The sequence below is a fragment of the Dermacentor andersoni genome, chromosome 8 (genome assembly GCF_023375885.2).
Source record: "Dermacentor andersoni chromosome 8, qqDerAnde1_hic_scaffold, whole genome shotgun sequence".
NCBI lineage: Eukaryota > Metazoa > Arthropoda > Arachnida > Ixodida > Ixodidae > Dermacentor > Dermacentor andersoni.
The window spans coordinates 81,682,781-81,707,101 of NC_092821.1; the positions used below are offsets into that span (position 1 = coordinate 81,682,781).

At 46.8% G+C, this 24,321-nt stretch overlaps 1 protein-coding gene across 1 annotated transcript; it reads right to left on the minus strand.

Annotated features, from left to right (window-relative positions):
• Positions 1-13,688: 13,688 nt before the first annotated feature.
• On the minus strand, positions 13,689-22,567 carry LOC129386763 (uncharacterized). The gene is made up of 6 exons (XM_055074967.1): positions 22,436-22,567; positions 21,459-21,591; positions 20,005-20,136; positions 17,223-17,401; positions 16,519-16,694; positions 13,689-13,879 (listed from the first exon to the last, which is right to left on the minus strand). Exons 1-6 carry the CDS (start codon positions 22,520-22,522, stop codon positions 13,729-13,731), a joined length of 858 nt encoding a protein of 285 aa, XP_054930942.1. The 5' UTR covers positions 22,523-22,567; the 3' UTR covers positions 13,689-13,728.
• Between the last annotated feature and the right edge of the window lie 1,754 nt (positions 22,568-24,321).

The following is a 24,321-nucleotide window of genomic DNA, read 5'->3' on the forward strand; positions in this document are numbered from 1 at the left end:
GCATATACGTGACGCTGAGGGCCAGGTCTTTTCTCGCAAAGCTGGCGACCCTAGGATAATCAGGATTGGAATACGTCTCGTATCCTTTTAGTTTTTGTGTAATTTGCCCAATTTCTTGTAGGCATATAATGTCGGGTAGGACTGGCGCTGACTGTATATATTGTGCAAGGGCAGCATGTTTATTACGTAACGTACGGCAATTCCATTGCCATACCTCAAGCTTTTCAGTGTTTCTGTGTGTCGTGTCAGCTATGAATGGTACTATCGCTATCCGTCGTCTCTATCACTTTAGGACGACGGGTAGGAGCTCCTGGGCTATCATTAAGGCGTTTTCGTGTGGTTACTTTGATGCAGCTTAGGGAGTCGTCTACGTGTCTCTTAAGAGCACGCAATTCTGCGAACATTATCTGTACTTGATGTGTGATTGTTTCCAGCTGCTTGCCTATGGGCTCTTCTGGTGTTGGTGTGGGTTTACTAACATGTGTTGTAGACGCTTCGTTTGTTTTGTTTGCGAGGTCGTGTATTGTTTGCTTAAGAGGAAGCTTTAGCTCGGGCCCAACTCCGACGCGGCCTATTCAAATACATGTAAAACGCAAAAACGTTTTTATGAGATAACCCCTGGACCGATTTTGATGAAATTTGTTGCATTTGAAAGAGAAAGTTAAATTCTAGTGACTGTTGGAAACGGAATTTCGATTTAGGGTTTGAATTTTCTTAAAACGATTTTCAAATATTTGACCGTTTGTAAAAAATAGAAGCACGAAGTTTACAAATTCATAGATCTGCATCGAGAACTGATATCGCGGTTCTGTAAACGGCATCCATTAGATCATTTAAAGCGGACAAATTCAATATGTCATTTTACATCTTACATGAATTTGTTACGTTGGTTACAACGGTTTTGTAAAAGTTGTATTTCCATATGATTAAAATTTTTTATAATCTATGTGTAACATATCAATTTTGTCCGCTTTAGATGTACTATTAGATGCAATTTACAGAATTCTATTATAATTTTTAGTGGTTGAGTTACAGAGTTGTAAACTTGATAGTTTCGTTTTCTGAAAATTTCCGATTTTTGCCGATGTTTAATAAAAAATGGACGACCTAACTCAAAAATTCGAAACCAACAGTCACTAGATTTTAAGTTTGTCTTTTAAATGCAACAAACCTCGTCAAATTTGGTGCAGTGGTTGCCGAGAAAAACGAATTCTCCTTTTACATGTATTTAGATAGGAGCACTCGAGCTAAAGCTTCCTCTTAAGGGCAGCCATCTCTTTCTTCAATTCTGCCAGACTGGCTTTTAGTGATCTATTTTCTTCTATAAGTTTCTGATCCGCTACCGATTTGTGATTCGTATGATGTTGTGCAGTGGGAGCTGCAACTTGCGCCCAGCTTACCTTTGGTGCCGCCATTTGTGGTTGGCCAATGGTTTCCCTGGACTGAGGGTGTTGAGGTGTTGCGTTCTTCATCTTGAACTTCTCTGGTCCCCGCCCGGTTTCTTGACGGTGTACTTCCGGGAAATTTTCCTGGTCGAAGGGAATAGATCCTTCCGTGGTATATCCATGCTCTTCTTCCTCCGACTCGAACCACCTTTGTTTACGCTTGAGGCTGCGTTCCTTTGATGGCTTCCGTTCTTGGCGTCCTGATGACGGTTCTGGTCGGCGAACCTGTTTTAGACGCTTTCTGCAGCTTCGGTCCCCCGTTAGGTGGGCTTCACCGCACGAGGCACACTTCGGGTTACATTCGTGTCCGTCTGCAGGATCTTCCGTTCCACAAATCCTTACACACACACAGTTCCGGTTGTGGGCACACATCAGTTCTGTGACCCACCCTTTGACATGTTTTGCAGACTTGCACTGTATTTCGATACGGATAGCAGGCCATTTCGCCTCCCTCGTAGTACACATATCTTGGTACTAGGTTTCCGAAGAATACAATGACGGCACTCTTAGTGTCCCCCAGCATTCGTGCGTGAGCGACTTCCACATTTAGCGTGCGCACTCTGATTTTCGATTTAAGGACGTCTGAGGGCGTATGTGGGGTAAGTCCGTGGATTACCCCCCAAACCACAGAGAAAGAAAAAATTCTCTATGCCCGAACTGCTCCGTCCCCCAGAGCTACATACGCTTTCACCGCATGGGGTTTTCCATTTATCTTGAGTGATGTAATCTGGCGCAATGTGTTTGCGACTTCCTTTTCTGGGGTTGAAACAATTACAATGTTCGATCCAGGCTTAATGCGTAGCAGAAACTGCTCACCTTGGATCTTTTCATTGCAAGCCTCTATAATAGCACGGGCCAACACGGGAGTTGTAATTGCTCGAAGCGGGAGTCCTTGATGCGGTCTCACAATGACCTTGAAATCGTCCTTCGGTAAGGGTGGTAGTTTCTTCCCGTTGCGTCGCGGGCGAAATCTCGGCTTGTCTGCGTTCTTTGGAGATTCGTTCTTCCGGTGCTCCTGCGCACGTTCTCTCCGTTGCATTTTTCTTTCCCTGACGGACACAACTGTGGTCCATCCCTCTTGGGCGTCTTGAATGCGTTTGTCGGTCGTATTCTCACCGCTGTTGATGGTGGACGGTGATGGGCTTATCCCTGCGTCTGTGGTCATCGCCTGGTGCGGTCGGATGTCCGTGCAATCCATGTGCTCTTCGGTGTTGGAATCATGGCTGGTCGAGGCTCTTCCCGCTGAACCGCTTTTCGCACAACGCGCAGGAGTTTGAGACGCCATCTGCGTCGGCGTCGCGGCGGTGGCGGAGTCGCAGCCGGCGTCGCGGCTGCCGCCGCTCGCTACTCGTCGGTAGGCTTACACTGGCTCACTTGTGGAGGTAGCAATCCCTTGGTCGTATTTCCGTGATAAACGGTCCAAGGGCCAAAATTCTGGCCTCCCTGGCTGCCGCTTGACTTCCCGGAAACGATGAGGTGCACTTTTCGTAGGTTCGAAGAACTGGACCACACGAAAAACATGGAAATTGCGGAGCGTGATGCGAGTGCGTCCACACTCCTCGATGCCTTCCGCGTTGCCCCCCCTCCGGCAGCAACTAAAGCTCTTGCCGCGCTCAGTGCAGACAGCCGCGCTCAGTGCAGACAGCCGCGCTCAGCGCTGTTGCGTTGAAGCCGGTAGTAAGCACGAAGGTCACTTCGCCCTCTGCTGCTGGCGCGATCTGCTGCTGTTGCTTTTTCATTGTGCGCTGCCGCTATCATTTCGCGGCGTTTCAAGGTCATCTAGTCCTCTATTTCTGCACTTACAGGATAAATGAAATTTTGGCTGTCATTCAGTGTTGGCCGAATATATTTAACCAAGAACTGCACCCTCAAAACCGATACCTATCAATAATTTTGTTTTTGCGAAAGAAGTTCATAAAGTGCTAAAAACTATTACGTTTACATTAGTATGCATTATGCATGCCTTCTGCTCCCTGTTTGCGCATTAGACAACTCTATTCTTGCTCGTTCTAATAATTTTTGTTTATGCATATTCTATGTTGAAAACCCCACTCCTGTATAATCCTTAAAAAGGGCTGACAGCATGAAGAAAAGCCACAGTGTCGCCCGAAAGGCGAAGCATCGATTGCGAAAGCGAATTATTCGACAGCTGTACGAAGTAAAGATAGTAATTTCATCAGCTGAATAACCTTGTAAGCATTCGCTTACTAACTACCTTAACAAGCATGCTGTCAAGCAAGTACAGTAACACATGAACACATCTCACTCTATGACCGTGAACGCTCGCTGTCAAAATGCTGGTGGGAGAAAGAGCGGCACCAACGAACAAATTAAACTTCGTGCTGCCTCTAGCTTCAAGGCGAACTAAGCGGCAAGAACACAGCGCGCAAGATGCTATCAGTCTTGGGCGTGCGCCTAGACTCTGTACCCATCCCATATAGTTTTGAAATAGCGGCCGCGCGGCCTCGCTCAACCGCCCCATAAGCAGACGCCGCCTGAGTATAACGATCACTACTCTCCCCCTAAAGATGGCCTATTTCCTCCCCGCCTTTCCCCCTCGCGCGCGCGAGATTGAGCCGCCATCATGCGCTCACCTTAGCACACTTTCACTCGTGCCCGTAGCATACGGTGCGCGGCCACGATGTTTCGCACCTGGACAGTATGCGGAACATCACGCCACCGCCGCCGACCATAGCGGAAATGCGCTTGTAGTGTCCAAGTAATTGCGATCGTAGTAATAAACAATGCAAAATAAAATTACACAAAATAAAATGAATCAAATACTCGTATAGCAGCTGCTACGCTCCTTCGTTTAAAGCCTTCAATGTTGCTCCTATGGCGTCCAGCGTCGCGTTCCCCTGATAGCATTAAGCCAACTGGATTGAGGATCGTTCTTCGCCGCGAAGATACTCAGGCCATGGCCGTGCGTAGCTGCGCTGCCGCGAAAAGCAGTTTTTGCTGCTTCAAAAACTGCAGTTTTTGAAGTCGGCGGGTCTCTGCGACCGCTTGACTTGCTCAGGATCTGCAAGCGTGCGCTGAATTCCTGCTAGTGCGCTGTTTCTTGGGCGAGTTGCACACTGTGGTGGAGTGCACTTTTAAGACAAGGATAGAGTAAGGCACACAGATAAACGGGAGGGCTTACTACGGGAGGCACTACCAGAGCCAACTCTCTACGTCCGCTTGTTTCTGTCGTTTTATTCCGTTATTAAGTTTCCACAGTATACGGCAGCGAATCGAACTTGTGTCCTGTTAAGCACCCTGTAAATATTTCGTTTCCTCTGTCTGACTGTTTTCCCTCCATCAGAAAATAGCCGTGGGTTTAACCAAGATGAAAAACATTGCGGAAAGTCCATGCAAAGTGGGGTGTTTAAGTTCGCATTAATTGGGGCAGGGGGAATCGTTTGTCTTTAAAACAGAAGGAAATGTAGCTATATTCGATGAAATGCGACATCGTGTTACCAATTTCCTTTATTTCACTAAGCAGATTTGTTATGCCGTTTCTGGAAGTCAGGCTTCTAACGTGCGGCGAAGATGTCTGGAAACCCGCAATCTGTGACAATAGCATGCATTTCCGGAGAGAGCAATCGTACATATGTGCGCGTTTTCCAGAGAGTACTCCCATAACACGGTGCACGGGCTTCCTCGACGTCCCACTGGCGCCAAAATATCTGACATTGGGTTTGGTCGTGACACTTGCGTACACATTCCGTGGCTCGACGCTGTCGATGGCATTCGCTTCGATTGATCGAGAAATTGACGTCACGTCGCAAGGGAATTCTGTGGCCGTATATTAACAACAGTTGCAGAACGTCACATCCCGAAGTTTCAGCGGCGGCGAAGAGATTTACGAGAAACGCGAGGAGTGCAAATTGTGCGGAAAGGCGAAATTTGCCTTCTAGGACGAGTTTTCGAAAGCTTGGCTGCTGCGATGAAGCTCAAGCAGCTTAATCGTATAGGAGAATTCGGAATACACATTAGGTGCATGTACACGTGACACGGAAACATTTATGAGCAGGGAATTTATGAAAAGTGGAAAATAATCGCGGCTTCGGTACTCGTGCTGGATTTCAAGGGTGCAGTGTGGTGCTTGCATGAGAAAGCCTACCATCGGCATAAATTGAAATGTCAAAAGACAGAAACTGATCATGAAGCTTGTAGCGTGAAATTAGATGAGAGTGCGATGTGCAGTCGCTGTGCTGCAGGTTTAGAGCTGTGATACCTTGCGAAACGTACATTTCGGGTACGTATCGTGGCCTGAATTAAACTACGGTCCAAATGCGAGGTGCATCTCGATACGCAAAATTGTATTCTAGACGTTCTCACCTGGTTCACGCTTTTGTTTATTCTGATAGGATATTTTGTGGTCGGGAATAACAAATGTAGAAAATCATTTTTCAGCGGCGTGCTCATAATTGCCGGAGTGTGGATAACACCGCATTGGCATTAGGTCGTCGTGTGTAGATCTGCCAGCATGCAAGGAAGGGGGAATGGGGGAGGGAACGGTGTATGAAGGAGAGTAGGACGAGGACAGAGAAATGAAAAAAAAAAAAAAACGAAAGAAAATCTCAACCACGGCGCCTTCATTCTTATGAGGACCGGAATTCTAGAGTACTAGTAAACGTATTAAGTGCACCTAAAGGAAACAAGGGAAATCTGGGGCTTCACTAAAATTCTCCTCAGGGATAATCATGGCACAGCTGTTTACACAAATACGGACATCGATCACAGCTATAAAAGGTTAAAAGGCATAAACGGCGTTCTGGCTCCTGTATGGGAGATTGGAAGGTATTTCTTTATTACTCAACCACGGCGCCTTCATTCTTATGAGGACCGGAATTCTAGAGTACTAGTAAACGTATTAAGTGCACCTAAAGGAAACAAGGGAAATCTGGGGCTTCACTAAAGTCTCCTCGGGGATAATCATGGCACAGCTGTTTACACAAATACGGACATCGATCACAGCTATAAAAGGTTAAAAGGCATAAACGGCGTTCTGGCTCCTGTATGGGAGATTGAAAGGTATTTCTTTATTACCTTTTAAACGCATGTATTCTTATAGGACTGGTGCCAGAACCACAGTTAACAAAAATTAATCCAGGGCACCCACCACAACGTCCCTCATAGCCTGCTGTGCAGCTTTTGAACGTTTAGCACCATTTCTTGTGTGCCGTTGTTTGGAACGTGATTGCATATAAGCAGAACCTTTAGGAAATAAACATGTGCTTTCCGAACGTCGGAAGCAACGCGGTTAGGGCCTTAAACAAACAGTAGTGCAGGACTGCGTACCGTAGTCAATGAGCATCCTGACATCCATGCCCATGCTGGCGGACAAGTGGCCGAGGTAGAGGAAGGCCATGAAGGTGCTGATACCCTTGAAGGCGGTGTCAGCCACGAGTACAGACATCACGTCTCTGTGGCAAACGGGTTCGTGGCGCTAGTTAGCAATGTGCATTGAGTTATATCGTTCAGCACGGCGACTATTCTACGTACTGGAGTAAAAGATAAGGCTATGCTTCTCAAGAACACGCCTGCGCGTCATCGCGTCATCTAAAGGAAACCGCCGCTTCCGGTGCCGCTCGTGGTTACGTTATTATAGAAGAAGGTCAACTTCCTAAGCTTCAGGGGTATAGTTTTTCGAGCGAAGGGGCTGTCCACCTTGGTGAGGCGATTTCAGACGACGCGTGCGCTTGGAAGACACCTGTACACGCGAGGCGTTTCGTCCTGAGAGCAGCGATGTCACGCCTCGAGCCCGACTTATCAACTATATACGGCATTGTGTTGACATCACACACGAGATTATCGTCGCTGTCAGTGTGCTAGTGTATAGCTTACTCGTGGAAGTTGTTCTTGAAGGAGTTGAACCTCTGGACGCCCAAGTAGATGGTTCCCGTGATGCCCACGCTTTCAAGGCACGTGTACAGGGCCTGGGACCACATCTGCACATTGATATTCCCGGGAAACGATGTTAACCCTGAGGGAAGCAGACCACAAGGTCACAATCACAGTGGGGAAATGAAGATATTATCTGCCTCACTGGGTCAACTGTTAACCTTCTAATACACAAACCATCATATCAGAAAGAACTTTGGTAACGTTGAACATATAGCCGTAAAGCCATGCATATAAAAACAAAAACCAAGCGAGGTCTTCCCAGAAGGGAAGGCGTGCAAGCTGAAGCATAAGCTTTCTGTTCAGGGTATGCGATTACAGGGTTCATTGCGTGACTGTGGTGTCGCACTACCACTTCTATTCACCGCAGGGGTGCCATTTCAGCGGTGGAAAATCAAAATTTATGATTTTCCTAAAGTCATTCGATTAGGTTTAGGGCGCAGACTGATGCTGTCGTTTTAATCGGCTTTGCATTATTCAGAGAGCCTTGAAGGACGCCGACTGTCTGGCATAATCACAGCAGTGAATAAAACGCTATATAAACATATATTTATCAGTTTTGGTAAATTAAGCCTGCCAAATGTTTTGCTTCGTTACCACTGTATTCGTTGCAGTGTGGCTGCCACTCGGAAGGCGAAACTAAGACTCAAATTTTCATTTGTTGCTTGCATGTTTTTACATCTGGAGCCCGTTGAAGATTGGGCGATGCAGGATTCAAGGTCACTATTTTGCATAGCAGACGCACTATCCACAAAAAAACGTACGTGGAAGCAGTGATTAAGGTGACTTGTTTTTTTGTGATATATTATGATTATTCGTATAATTAATTATTAGTAAATGTTGTTTTCATGTTCATAAACTTTTTTGGAGGTACAGCTGTAGTGGAGCTACTCCTTGTCATGAAACCGGTTCTATACACACTTCCCGTGCTTCTGCACGCGCTGATATGACTGACCTGCAACAAAGCGCGCACCAGTAAAGGGAAGCAAGAACATTGCCACCTGTGATGACAATGATCTCAGTTGAAAGTGAGCTTTCTGCTTATGTTCGACAATAACACCTAGCAATCATTTGCGATTGCTACATATATAAGGGCACCGGGAATTAAGCAATGAATGAATGAATGAACGAATCAATCAATCAATCAATCAATCAATCAATCAATCAATCAATCAATCAATCAATCAATCAATCAATCAATCAATCAATCAATCAATCAATCAATCAATCAATCAATCAATCCTTATGGTTCACGTACACACAAAAAACCCTGAACTGTTCCTTTCGACGCATTGCTTGCAAAGTTATTTTGCCCCTTGTGGTGGTTTTTTGGGATTGTTTCCGTTCAAACATTATTGATGAATGAAATGTAATTTTTCTACTCCAGCAATGATGAGTACTCCTGGAATGTGACATTCTCGCTGGATCCCTGACTGGATGCTGGATCATTAACGGGATCATTCCTTTACATGTGTGATAAAAGCAAGCCAAAGTCTATGCTCATTACATTGTTCAGAGCATGGCGGCGTATTGTATAGCAATTTCTTTCTGAGTGTTCTTTTTTTTCAGTATGCATTTTACCATTACCGATATCAAAGTACAACAGAGAAAGTGTGCTATGTATGCTTACGTACTTATCACGTTATAAAATTTTTCCAATAATTGATTACTCCCGTGATATCCCCTGTAAAGCATATTAAGCTTGCTTTGGGCAAGTATTTATTTAGTTATGCCGCTTCTTTAAGGGTCACTTTTGAAAGGGGCATACACCTTTAACATTCGAACTTATCTGCCACAATATAGGACACATTCATCATCGCTCTCAAAAAGCCGGCATTGTGATATCCATAGAGCTGAAAATAGCGGCAGAGGGACACGAATGTTTCGTGTAGTTTTCAGACTATGTCGGCGGTGATTTAGAACTATTGAGAGGTGCTGTGGCTGGCACCGTGATTTTTACTCTTTTTGAAGACGCCAGAAACATTTTGAGACCTATTTAACACCTACGAATTTGTCCCAGGAAGAGCTGGTTGTCGAAGAGCAATCGGACAATAAAAGTGTACAGCACCATATTATTTTAGTGTTTACTTATTATGACAATGACACAATGAAAAGTCAGGAGCCACTGTGTGATAGAATTTGCAGGTTTCTGTGCCTGATTACCAATTCTGTCGAGGAAGATAGAGTTGTAGATTGTAACGTCCGTTTGGAAAGCCTTGCGCACGGAGCAATAAATATCGCCTTTGGCGGCGTCATAGTTCTAGTTCTTGCGCGTGGTTCATTGAGACGCATGTCGATGGAAAAATTTAGAGCGAATATGTCCTATATGTTCATTGTCACTTTTGCCAAGCCATCGAAATAACTTCTACCATCTTTCTGTCCAAGAAACTTGCAACACGTGAGAGCTCTCAGATCTCAATTTTGTGGAAAGCTACTTGAGAAACATAATTTTCAGCTGAGGATGTCATTAACTGTAGCACATGGCAGTCGTTTTAATTGGAGAGGAAAATTTCTTTGTAATGGGTGATATGGCGTAGGTTATACTAAAGCGACGTGTTTATAATAATTTCTTTGTATTATTAGCTTTGTGTTAGCTTATGCCACTGTAGTGTACGTAAAAATCTAAACATGTGCTGACGACCAGCACACCGCCGTTTCTATTGGTAGGCTTGGCCAACACGTGACTGAAAGCGCTAGCTTTACGTATACGAAAGCTAAGACAACAAAGTAAAATGAATTTGGACCCGATTTCAGGTTGCTAAATTTCGAATCGCTTTTAAAGTTATCAAGTCTCGTATTTCATCCTTACATCTGTAGGTTTTGTCAAATCGGCTTAAAACCTAACCTGTCAGGCTCAGTTGCACTATCGGCTGGTAATCCATCTCAACTCTTCAACATCCGGCGCAAAAAGCAGTGATTGTTTATACCTGCACAAGCAACTCTTACGATACGTAACTCTTCAACCTGCAGCAACCGCACCAGTGTCCGTGTACGTTCGCACGGACCTCACATGTTCTGCATGTGGCACAGCCCCATAGCAAGAACCAATACATCAAACTCAGAAGCAGACCTTTACAGACCTTAGTGTATAACTGTGGTGCCGATGTGCACCTTTAGATGACGTAGCACCATCAGTGTTATCTGTCCTTTATTTCCCTTTCTCCACCCCTTAACCCCCTCTCCACCTGTGTATGGTAGAAAATCAGACGCTTGTCTTGTTGACCTCCCTGCCTTTCCTGTCTATCAGACTGTGCATCTGTCTGGAATCGCTTTTCTATACGAAATATATATAGGCAACGACATTTCTACATCGCAGCTTGGCAGTGTATGAAACTAAACTGCTTGCCTCCACGCTGACTACGTGGCTCCAGTCTGCGTAGGCGAACGCGTGAAGTCCTCTGATGGCACCTTCCAAGGCCAAGGCCCGTAGAAGCAGCATGATGGCAGTTGTAACGTGTAGGCCCAGCATCACATAGAAGAACTGCACGAAACACGGGAGCGTGAACGAATAGGGTCCGTAAGATAAGCACGAAGAGCGGCTATGAAACTATTGGTTTGGTAGCTAATGAATCTGTTGGAAGTCCACGAATGCTGCAAGTATATGAAAAATAGAAACCTTTTTGCTAAGGTGGGTGTTTGTTTGAGAAAGGTAGATTTCGAGGCTGCTTTGAACTAGACTGTGGGGAGCGAATGATGTTTTGGAAATGGCCGAATAACCTGTATTGCGATTTTCCCCGCATCTAAATGATGACGCAACTCGTTCTTTTAAGCCGGACCTTCGTACAGCGCTTTATGCCAGCGCACCCTTCATACATATGATTGGCACATCGTAGACTGACATTGAAGACTGACACCACGAAGGTGCCGTGACCAAATCCTTGCGACAGCGCAGGTTATCTTTTTCACACAAATAACTAGAGCCATTCTGAACAAAGTGGTGCAAGATCCTTTTGTTGGCGTAAGAAAAAGCTCCAGGTAAAGGCGCGTTCTAAGGATGCTTCAAGTCACCAGCTAGTCACTCGAACTGTTACACTATATTAATGTAATTTATATGGCGCTTGATGTGTTACCCCATGCAGCCATATTGTACCTAAGGGCGTGAGGTTACCTCAAGCCGCGTCTGTACGGCTTTCTTTCCTCATCCATCTCCATTTACCACTCCTCTGTACATGTGTGTGTGTGTAAATGGAAATCAATAAATCAAATCAAAATCAAATCAAACTGGAGCCCACAGTTCTGAGCTCTCTTCATCACTCGGATACCGCAGTTTCGAACCGCTTTCGACGATGGCACAATGACCTACAAATGAACACTGCCAACAGCATCAATCCATTCAAGTCTGGATCACTCAGCTTCACCAAGATGTAAAGGCAGGAAGCCGAATACCCGAAACAGTCACCACCACTCCGTGCATCGACGCTCACTTGCTCCACATGTGGAAAGCCCGGCGTAATGCAGTGCAGTGAATCGCACAATGCAGTGAATCGCACAACTACCACAAGTTGCTGTGCAGTGCGCCACCATATATGCAGAGAAAACCATCTCAGAAATGAACAGTGGTCAGAAATGAGTATAAGCAGGTGATGGGTGTGTTGAAAAATACGTCTACAGAATGCCTACTCCGCCTATGATTGCGCAATACGGACGAGGAGTTGATAGAGGCACATCTGTCGAGCCAGCGAACAAAGTTGGTGGTGACGCAAACGGGGAAGTCCATCCTCTCAGCCATCCGCTGCGTCAGACTAAGCTTACGCCATGCCATCCGGAGCAACGTCACCATGCTCCTCGCACCTTGCAACATGCACCCAATGTATCGCATGCAGTGAAGGAAGGTCCGAGCCCGGGACGTACACAAGCATTACGGGAGTCAACTATCTGCAGGCTGCAACGATGCAGCGTCTTAACCCGGAGGAGCGGTCACAACGGCCACCTTAATCGCGAACAAATAGCATCGGTGAAGCATTTCATTCCTCGAAGCAATCGCGTCCAAGCGGAGGAAGCGGCCATAGCTCTCGCGCTCTCCCAAAGAGAGGCTGAAGTCACAGTGATCAAGAAGCGCGGCTTCGCTAGCGGCATAATTGACACCAACAGGCTCAGAGTGGTCAATCAAAAGCGGCCAACGGGATCAGTCGTGATCAACAGGGCGCCAGCTCACCACGGCATTCCGGACAACGAGATCGCCAACATCGTGACTCGAGATTTGAACCGCGGAACAGATGCTGAGGAATCCGAGTCCGAACGTATAGACCCTCTAGTCTCGTACCAAGACATCACACAACATTATAGGCTAACCCACAGAAAATGCCATCCCCAACACAAGTCACTACCAGAGACCAAGAGATTCCTCCGAGCTCTTGAAGTCACTACATTCTCCCGACCAACCATAAATCACCCCATGGCCCCTACACAACTCTTTCAGCAATGCCGCTTTTGCGGTGAACGCGGGCCTTTTAGGCATATAGTAGGGGGTTGCAAACTGGCACCACTAAAACATTATAGCACTTATCACACCAACGACCTTTGGGAGAAAGCCTTGGCCAGCTCCGACCTCGAGGATCAGTAAGGGCTGGTCGCAAGGTACCAGGACGCGGCCCTAGCTCAGGGCATTCTGGAATGAGGACGCCTCTCGAAAGCTACATTCACATAATAAGGATGTTTATTCTCTCTCTCGACTATGGTACGCGCGCACAGGCCTCCTTTGGTCGACTCCTTTGGCGACAGTGCGGTCTAGCATGCCGCACGGGCACAGAAGTTTGCGTGGGAAGCGCCTTTTGTGACTGAGTTCAGGAAAATAATGCTAATGCGCACAATGGAGAACCAGTCACAATAAATTATGAAATAAAGCAATTTCTACACAATAACGAAGGTCCAGAGGAACTGTTGAAGGGATTGTAAATCTAGGCAATTGCGAAAAAAAAGGTAACTTTTTATAGGAACCATCTTCAGTAAACGTGTGAGGTTACCACGCCTAACATGCATTTCTTTCGTTAAAAATTTTACCAATCTATTTTGCAGCTGCGCTATTTTGTATATGTTATTGTGTATATGTGTTTATGTATGCATTGCCTTCATTTATCGGTTCGTTTTATATCATGTATGCTTCTGCTCTTGATATGCCAAGGGCTTCGACGCGTTCAAGCGCAATGTTTAACTTTATGCGAGAGAGGGTCGAGTCAGGCACTGTTGCCTTTCACACTCCTGCTATAAGTGCGTAAACTGTCGCACACTCGCATAAATTTCGATTGAAAGGAAGTTGACCCCACCGTTTCTTCATTTATGCACCCCCAAGCTTGGCTTAGGTTCATGGCAACTTATCAGTTGGCTCGACATCAAGTCACGCGATGAAATCTCGGAAACATGCTTTTTTATTCAGCCTACATGTGTTCGTTAACAATCAAATTAAGGGCTCGAGACGCACGTTCTTGAGCCTGATGAAACCACCGTGGGCGAGCGCGAACACCAGCACCCAGATAGCGGCCATCGAGAGCAGAGGCTGTGCCCGGATGTGGTCGAACGTGTGCTCCGCCCAACTCTGCTGACGTCGGCTGCAAAAATAAATAAGCAAGAACACTGTTGCCTTGAATATGAAAAAAAAAATCGCCAGGAACTGATTTCACAAGAAAGCACAATGGGCGTTCAGCCGACAATACAGTTTCACGTGGCCTTCGTTCCACTTGAGGCGCTTCCTCGGAACAAATTTGTTGAACACTTTTATTGGTGCCGATGGCCAGCTCATTGGCGCTATTGCATCGATGCTATTATCAATTACTACTGGAAACTGCGAGGCGCGAGCCATTGTTCTGGCACTCAAGGTGCTTGAAGACCATTCGAGATCTTTTGGACGTTATTCAAACTGTCGTTTTATACTTTCTTTTGGTGCTTTTGGTGGTTGCGGATGAACAATATTTGTATTACGGAAAATTATCGATAAACCAAGTTCAATTTACTAGGCTTCTTGGTTGCGTGCTGCTTGGGTAATTAAAGTATGGTTTTCCAGAACTCCATATAACCGGACTGGCGGCGGAACACTTGAATGAGTCTGCATCAAACGTGCCTTGTCACGCGATAGTTTCACAACAAATATATAGATGTGTACTTAGTTTACGAGGAGTTGTAATGGGCGAGAACGAACGTTCATGGCACGAAGAACGGATAAATGAAAAAATTCATTCATTTTATTTTTTTTTTCATTTCTTTATTTCAGCATTACGGTACATTACAGCATGTAGAAAAATGCTGGGGGCACAGACTAAAAGCCAGAAGCTTGACGGGGTCTGTGCCCGATAGTTGCACTTTCAGAGTTGCAACAGGAAATGTTCGTATGCGATAAGCTTACAATGCCAAAACTATATGTTTGAAAAATAAAACTAAAAGTGTTGAAATTACCATTAGACCGGAAATACTTTACTTTTATGTACGACATCAAAATTTATGAAAATAGCACAATATCAAAACTTAACAGCAACAGCATTACGGAAAAGAATGCTGGTTGTTTAAAAGAGTAGGTAATGTATATGTAATCATTTGTTGGGCCATAGTTAGTACGGGTCCGTGGTGTAAACCAAAAAGTGATTTCCCGCGTGTCATAAGCATGCATTCTTTCAGTCAAATTAGCAAGTTCTTTCAAGCACAGATTGTGCTATTTAATGCCTTGTTTGTAGCGTGTCATTAGTAAAGAATCGTACAAGTCGCCAACAGGTATCACGTTTAGGTTTTTACAGATGGGCCCTGTGTGTGCGTTATACGGAGCATTGACAACCAAACGGACAGCCTTTTTCTGTAATCTAGAAAGCCTCAGAATGTTGGAAATTGTGGTGGTTCCCCAGACAAGGTAGCAATAGTACAGTTTTGAAAGGAAAAGTGAATTATACAAGAACAGTTTTACTTTCTCATGCAAAAGAAAACGTGTGCGCGATAATATACCAACCGAGCGAGAAAGGCTGCTGCTTCTTGAAAAGTATTCTTGAACGGTCCCATCATTGAAGGTGATCAACCGCATTGTTTAAAAAAAAATAGAACACGATATTAGAAGGAATGCAAGATCACAAATGCTTATTTAGAAAGGCCCATACAGTTATTCTGGTATTTACGTTTACGTATACGCATCAATTTCTGGTTGTTGGAGAAAGGGTTACGCCTGTGGCCTGCATCCGCACATATATATACAAGACTACAGTTATAATACCTAGCGTCAGTGGTGGCACTGCTATTTACATAATTGCCGGTGTGCACTTCACCGAAACGAAGCTTCGCTTAAACCATGGAAAATTATGACTCTCCCAGCCCGCCTCCAAGTTTCGTTTCACACAAATATTGCGAAATATTAAGTTGCAAGTTGATTTGAAATTTGTAATTACATGATGTTTGTCATTGATTGTTCCCTAGTTCGGCGTAAAAGTAATGTCATCCGCAATACACATGATTAAACATTCAACACGACATACAGTGATACAGCGATAGCTGGTCCGTCGGCGACGCCAACGACGAACCAATCATAGGAAAGCTTTCGTTGGCAGCATTGTCTTCATACGGTTGCTATAATAAATAGCGAGCCCCTCGTTTTTTTCCTGATCAATCTGGCTCACTGCATTTGCGTTTAGGCATGTCGAGGGTATCGACACGGGCATCACTGATGTTCTGACAGCAATGACGAGGCTTTATTGGTCAGTTGCGTGCTCCGAAGTTCACGTATATGGTACGTAGTACTTGCAGTTGAAATGAACATACAGTTGAAAGGAATACGCAGTTGCCAGGACTAAACACTTGAAAGGAATATACAGCGTGCCGCAAATTATTGTTTCATTTGTACTAATTTTTGCGCATGAATAAGGAAACCATATACAGTCACGTGCAATATGACCTGCAACACCGGTGCCCATGGTCGAAGGGGCTTCAAGACTGTACGGCTGCGCAGACACAGGGCAAGTTCCAGACCTAAACACAGCTTCATTTAGTGGTATTTGTTGAACTACTATTTCGCATGTCAGAGCCGCCGCGCAGTCTTGGAGCCCCTTCGACCACGAGCAAGGGTGTTGCAAGTCATAGTGCACGGAGCTGTACATTTGTGAAAGGCGCCTCTAGAGCCGGAACGAGTGCTGTCATAGCATTTATACCTGTAAAGCAATAATTTAACGGCATGGGGGCACCGGTGGTATTGTCGGCCGTTTTTTGTTTCGGCACTTACAAGTCGTAGGTGGGCGCCTGTGTGTACAAGTCGGGCATGCACCCGGCCGCGTCATGGTGGTAGGACTTGGACGGCACCAGCACCACCTGGTCGCCGCGCAGCAGAGGTAGGCCTTCACCGAGTGCCACGCGCCGGAACGAGTCCACGAATCGACCCCGCAACAATCGGCACGGGACCTGCGTGGGTCACCAGAGCACGGGCGACTGCGGTGACTGCGGAATCGTACGATCTTGTTTACCACTTCGTAGTGTGACTGCCGATCAAAACAACAGTGTATCTTTAGGGCAATTTTCATTGCGCATATCTACAAGCTGGCGCATTCTGTAAATTCAATCTAAGTGGCGGGCATGCCTTGCAAACTAAGTGGCTACAATCCGTAAATTGCAATATGTGCCGCCAAGGAATTAATTAACAAATATTTAGCAGATCTCCGCTTATTACTTGAATATGTGTGTTTCAATTCTCGTGCAAGTAATGTCCGCCTCCCTGAGCTCAAGTTTTAGGATCGCTATCTGCGAGAACAGATTAAAAAAAATTCAATGTAACTTAGAAATGGTCACCCCGGGTATAGTTTTCTCTGGTGTGTCCATCGCCAGCCTCGGGCGTAGCGCCCTAGGGACGCCTGGTGTTTCTTTGTTGCCCGGTGTCTGAAGCAAGCAGCGCCTGGGCCGTTCGGAAACAGCTGAGCCAGCAGGCGCGCTTACCGATCCCTGTTTGATGGCGTAACAGGTGCGGTTATTGGCCGTCCACCCGCCGGGACAGGACCCGCTCCACGGGACGGCGGATCCTCCCACACCGGCCATCTGCAGGAGCACGTCGGACAGGGGCAACGAGTCGGCGACCACGCACAGGACTACGTACAACGTCAGCGCGTAGCCCGTGCCTGCGTTGTGTGAAGAAGACGCCATGACGCTCGCACCCAGGCGTCAAACATTAACTAAAGGAGTGCAACTTCGACGTTGACATGGGACATTGACATTGGGATTTGCATAGTCGATTGAATTTACGGAGAAGGTACGGCTCCGAACTCTTAGCCAGCTGGCTCAGAGCCCTGCCAACAACCGTTTCCTCGTTTCTTATTTCTCTTGTTGCCCAAGAAGCCATTGAGGCTGCTCTCTCTTGTGACTTCAGACTATTATTGCCATAGCAGCTATATGGACACTACAGACGCATATCTGCCGTCGCCGTCGCCGTGAGGTTCGGTATATGGTCCAAGGGCGATAAAACCATCGCCGCGCGCTGTATGCTGTACAAGGTCCTCAATATTGCGCGGCGCGTGTTCGAAAACAAAGTTTGGCGCTCACCGCTCAAAGCCTCGGGTCGGACGCGTGCCCTCTCCCTGTCGCGCGCGAGGCAGGGTGGTCAGGCGGGGGAGGAGGGGCGTTCTTCTCCGGCGGCTGTTAGGGTGCCTCGATGTCCTCCTCACCTGCCGCTCCGTACAGAGTGGAGACAACCGCGGCGTTTACTACGGCGTTGGGCACGCGAATGGTGGACGGCGTAGTATAGACGCCGTCGGCGGACGTAGTAGGGGCCTTGACGGCGCTCGCGTGTCTCGAAAGCGATCTGCGAAGTGGCCAATGTGCGCGCCCGAGCGGGCCTCATCTTCAAGTTGACCTGCGATTGTTTGAATAATGCCGGTAGCTTCGTATGCATTGTGCTTTCGAAGTTTCGTTCGCGTTGAAGCGAGAGATGCACGAAGGTCCATTCTCTCGCTGCTGCTGCCACGATTCCTCACTCAGCATTTTGACAGCGAGTGTTCATGTTTACCTGTACGCGCGTGACAGCGTGCTGTTTAATTTAGTTAAAAGGTGTTGGCGGATTAGTTGGTTTGAATCCATGATACAATTCGTAAGCGTGACAGAACGGTTACATAGAAAGAAGCAGACACACGAAAACAACGCTGTCTCTGTGTGTCTGCTTCTTCCGACGGCCTCGTTCAGTCACGCTTAGACATTATATCATTGGTAATTTAGTGAGTAAGCGAACGTTTACAAGTTGATATCGCCGCTAGAACTACTATCCTTAGTTCGTACAGCTGTCCACTAATGTACTATCGCAATCGGTGCTTCGTCTTTCGGGCGAAACCGCGAATTATTTGTCCCAAGGTTGTGTTTTTTGTTATCCTGTATCTGTCTACCATTACATGTGTCCACAGCTAGTGCTTTGAGATGCCGTGTTAACTGCACCGCCTTCGGCCTTTGCCCACATCCCCCACTATTTTCATCATAGCAGCTAATGCTGCGCTGGAGATGCGCGACGTTTTACTGCCTTAATGACCGGCTCAGGTCGTACAGTGCCTAAGATTTTTTTTTTTCGCCGGAGCACTAATTTGATCACTGCTATAACGTATTCTGTATTACATAGAGACGTGAACGTAGCCTGTAGAACACTTAGTCGCAGATGACGTCACAACCTACGTTTGTCTCTCTTACGCCTGTCTGGTGGTACCTAGCATAAACAATGGAGGTCCCGAATAATCGGCATGTAGTGAAATCGCGTAAAACGGCCGCAGCAGAAACCACGCTCTCGCAGAGGTACGATCGTCGTCAGCCTCGTCGTCGTCTTGCTGTCATCACAATGCCCTTGTGTCGCGCAGAAATGCTCGCCCAACGCAAACACGTTGGTCCGGTTGGCAGCGCTTTGCCGAACGTCAAGCGATGCTAGATGGAAAATTATCTGCAAACCGCTTCGAATAATATCGATTCCCACATTGCGTGGAATCAGCTTAATTTATTACGTGTCCTACATGCACACCATCGTAGCATCAACTTTGTTTTTATTGAACTTTGCCAATGTTCCCGTGATAACGAAAATCGAAGGAATCAAACGATGGCTTTTGAACGCGCTGCCGAATTTTTCCGTGAATAGCACTGGCTTGAAAACTTCAGTTTCAGATTTCGTCAATTTGGTGAGAATTTTGGCCATTTGGCATATCTAGAAAACTTCCCACTTCTGACAGGAGGCATCGCCAAAATGACTCTGCGATGCACCTTGAAGTTTACAAACTTGGGGAACACAAGATGTGTGCTTTGACTGATTGACGTCAGAACACAATCTTAAAACGCGCGTCACAGAACAAGAGGGACTGAATTAGTGACCCAATTAGTCTATGAAAACTTATTCGTGTCATGGGCCGGGCAATACTAGTACTGCCATGCCCGCGGTCACGATTGGTCGGAGAGTTTCTCAAGGCTTTGAAGTGCTTCGATAGTACAGGAAGAGATAAATGAATCGAACAAACGTATAGCAAGAATGTTGGCTTCCTCGCTCTCAAGGTGCACAAGCTCTTGTAACTTGTTAGCGTCGATTTGAATGACCCCATGCGATGAAAGGTCTGATTTCTCACTGGATCAACAGCTCCTTCTCTTTTGGTCGGGAGCCGGGAGCTATGAATATGCATCATCTACGTGTGACGCACAATTCTGCACGAATACGGTTATACGTTTGTATGTGAGATAATCACGACTCTCCACTTGCGGCGCTCACCGAGGAACAGCGGAACGGTGCTGAAGACGCCGCAGTTTCCGTCTCCGGCGAACTGGGCCAGGTTGCTCTCCAGCTGCAGCATCGGCATCGCCACGGTCGCCAGCACGACAAGGTACGCCAGCAGGAACGGCACTGCTCGTGCGCGAAGTCGGTGGTTGTGTCAGTGCCCCGTTTAGGATGACCGTTAAATGTGAAGTATAGCAGCTCAGGCCGTTTATCGGTCAAATTTAGCTCTTCGACTTGGCTGCTATGATCAGATGTATAACAAAATGTACACATACCCGAAGCAAATTACCTGAGACAACAGGGGTTGTCAGAGGAAAGAAAATTGAGCCGAATGAACTATCGGTATATATTATACCGCTTTATATGCTACTCGAGAATACTACTTGGTCTATTTTGCTGTATTACGAACAAAATCGACAAATACTAAGCACTCATGGAGTTTGTGCTCGTGACAGTAAGTATGCAAGCGCCTTCGACACCGCTTTCTAGACGCTGACGCGGCTGGCTACGTTGGAGACGTTGGCGGGTTCCAGCGAACACAAAGGAAGCAGGACAGGAAATCAAGAGGAGGCAAAATAAAGTTGAAACTGGGCAGACTCTGTCTCTCGTCGGCTTCCTGTTTTGTTTTCTTATTTCGTTGGCTGGTATCCTACTGCTCAGAACGAAGAGTCAATTCGACAAGCAAGCTGCCTTGATGACGTAATTATCAGTATTGCTCACACAATAAGAAAGGCGGCGGGCAGTTCTTTTCCACGAGCTGAGTCTTTTCTTGAAGCCGAAGCCGAGAAAGCTGTTGAGATAGGATGCCTTTATTGTACAGTGAGCGATAACAAAGAAGCGATAAGGAGCACCCAAACGCTTTTTGCTATTCAAGAAATCACAAAAGCGCCGTTGTGCTCACAGCGTCTGTTTATCAAAGGCCTACAGCAATGAAATTTCGGAGAGCGTTGAACGTGTAGCTTGAGATAGCGCAGATATAGAGGAGTCCCCGTGCGAGATTGAACGTTTGAAAAAAGAGCTGAATCGCCACGAAATGCTCGCAGAGAAGTCGTTCTCGATAGGATAATTTAAAAAACAATGCCCTCATCACCGTTCGCCGAATGTGAGGCGCGACCTTGCAAGCACGGCTCCTTGGCATGACTTCCGAGATAAGGCGGTGTCCTTACCACCCGCGGCGAGCTGAAAAATCTCGGAGGCGGCGTGTTTGGACTTACGTCATAGCGAAAACCAACATGTGTGCGCGTCATCCGCATAGCTGCTGTTTGAAGGCTGCTAACAACAAAGCTATGCAATTATTAGGCCGGCTGCTTTGCCAAGATTGTTTCAGTGACATATGCTGCTCACTTCAAAGAACAAAACGAAAGTGAAATTTCGTTGCAGTTGGCCTTTAATTCATGCGACATGAATTCGGCGCTTGCCCAAACGCGGTGGCGATTGGTGGCACTCACCTCCTCCGTAGAAGATGAACATCATGGGAAACATGGCCGCGTTCGCGCTTCCCGTGGTCATCATGATGAGCGTGGCCAGCTTGTGAGCGCGGCTGTGGAAGCGGGCAGTGTCGCTTTTCCCCGCCGCTTGCCCCTGTTGATGCGGCGAAAAGAGCGGCGTGCTCGATTCATTAGCAGTGCTTCGCAGGCACTTCGCAGGCTGAATTTTCTTGCATCCAACACACCGACAGGTATGTTGGCTGCAAGCCTATGATAAGTGCAAGCGTTCCGTTGCCGATAGCTCTGCTGAGAATAGAGTGGGAATAGCTTCGCGCGTAGAATACCGCTTTAAAACCTGTTCTCTGTCCTAGGGTGAGGATAGGCATAGAAAGGCAGCACTGTGGGTAGACGTTTCAATGTAATCGCAGCATAACGGGTACCATTCTGTGAAGGCAAAGCCAGACTGGGTTTTCCATCCCACCAGCTGCTTCGTGTCATCTCTCGGGACTCGGCGTACGTCCTGAGGTTTGTGCGTCGGCTGACTCGCGGCGGCGACTTATTGAAGGTGGCTAGTTATGATGGGCCTTTGTTGAATATGAGTTCGCTGCTTCAATTCGTGTAGCAGTGGCCGTATTGGAATGCTGGCGGAATGGGAAAACGCAGTGCTCTGGTTACACGTTAAAGAACCCAAGGTGGTGAAGATAAATCCAGAGTCCTCCACTGCGGCATCTTTTACAGCACCCGCGTCAATTTGGGACGGTGAATCAATCAATCAATCAATCAATCAATCAATCAATCAATCAATCAATCAATCAATCAATCAATCAATCAATCAATCAATCAATCAATCAATCAATCAATCAATCAATCAATCAATCAATCAATCAATCAATCAATCAATCAATCAATTCTCGGTGACCGCCTTAGCGTTTTCTGGCACAATTTACCAGCCACCCCATAATAAACGAAACAGTACACTAAAGACTGACAAAGCTTACCTCACTTTCCTGGTCGTTGTCGGCTGGGCTCATGATCTTTGATAATGTCATGGCGACGGTATTCTCTGGCGCGCAGCTTGAGGACATGCGAAGAATGGCCCACAGAATGCTTGCGGACACGCTGGAAGGCAGTCTTCTTCTGAGAGCAGGAGAAAAGACCCCGTGGCTTCACGCGCAGGCAGCCGAGGCAACCGCTGACGATGATGATGAGCCTTTAATTTTGACACGCGCCAACAACAGTGTGTGGGCCGGGAGTTGGCTGGTTGCAACAAACCCGCATAATATAGTAGTAACTACAGGAATGAAACTCAACACAGCAGCAGCAGGATAAAAGTCGAAGCTCGGCATAAAACAGAAGCGCATAATTAAGTAATCACGGCATGTAGATGATGAAGATTCATTCCCCGGTTGATACTGAAAGAAATATACAAATGTTGTAATCATTCTATGCTATATTTTTACTATTTAGTTATGCGATAAGCAGTGCTAACGTACTACAACCACTATCTATCTATCTATCTATCTATCTATCTATCTATCTATCTATCTATCTATCTATCTATCTATCTATCTATCTATCTATCTATCTATCTATCTATCTATCTATCTATCTATCTATCTATCTATCTATCAAATCGCATGCATGAGTGAGCGAGTGAAGCAACTTTATTGCAGGTCCGGCGAGGACGCGAACTCGTCGCGCACCTGGCTAGTCCCACTTGGGGACCGACAGGTCTAGCCTCCCAGCCTGGTCGCGGGCACGGCGGACAGCCAGGATTTGCTTTTCTAGAGCGGGGCTACGCAGAAGCGAGCCCCACTCCTCCTTGGTGAACTTCGGGTATGTCGACCCGCACAGCCAGAGGCAGGTGTCTTCGCGATACACGTCGGGATAAACCTCGTGGAGAACGGACAGGCTCGGATATGTGGTGGTCTGTAGAAGTCTAAGTGAAACGGCTTGCGCCCTATTCAACTTGGGGTGAGGGGGTGGAAAGACCCTTCTAGACATGTAGAAGAATTTAATAACCTCATTGTGAGTAGCGGGAGCGTCTCTGTGGCCGTAGATGAGTCGGGGCTCCTTACAGAGGAAGCGCGGTCGGTGAGGTCACGCGCAGCCTCCTGAGAAGACTCATTGAGGTTCGGGGGAGCACCCTAGACCGATCCTACGTGAGCGGGAAACCAGGGACTCGAGCTGCTAAGAAGACGAGCAGCTTGCTTGGCGATGCAACCCTTTTGAAAAGCCCTAAATGCCGTTTTCGAATCACTATAGATCTCGGACCCACGACCGTCTAGCACGGCGAGGACGATCACGGCTTGCTCGGCGACTGCGGGGTCTGAATTGTGAATGGAGGCGCTATTGAAAATCTTGCCACTAGAGTGGACCAGAACGATGACAAAGGTCTGCTCGAGGCAATGCGTGAGGCATGTTGTGGGGTGAGGCGAGGGAGAAGGTGCGTTCTTCTCCGGCAGCTGCTAGGGTGCCTAGCCCGCCGCTCCGTCCAGAGGAGAGTCAAGCGCGGTGTCTACTACGGCGTTGCATAGAGTTTCATACAATAAATACTACACGGAACTCGGGCGCTAGTGTCTACGAGAGCTGCAGCGAGAACGGTTGTACCAGCATGGGAATTATGGGAGTACATGGGTTTGCCTAAACTTCGTCCTTTTGGCTTCAAACGACTTTGTGACTTTGTAAACTCGTCATTTTCAACAATGTACTGCGTAGTAAATAATCAAATAAACATCATTAAAATTGTCCGACGGCAGGATTCGAACACAGGAACTCTAGCAAAGAAGCCTCATATTGAAACCATTAAGCCACGGTCGCATGTATGGACGAGCGAATGAAATGGCCTTATAAATTTATCACGGGCATGCCAGTGCCTTGAGAC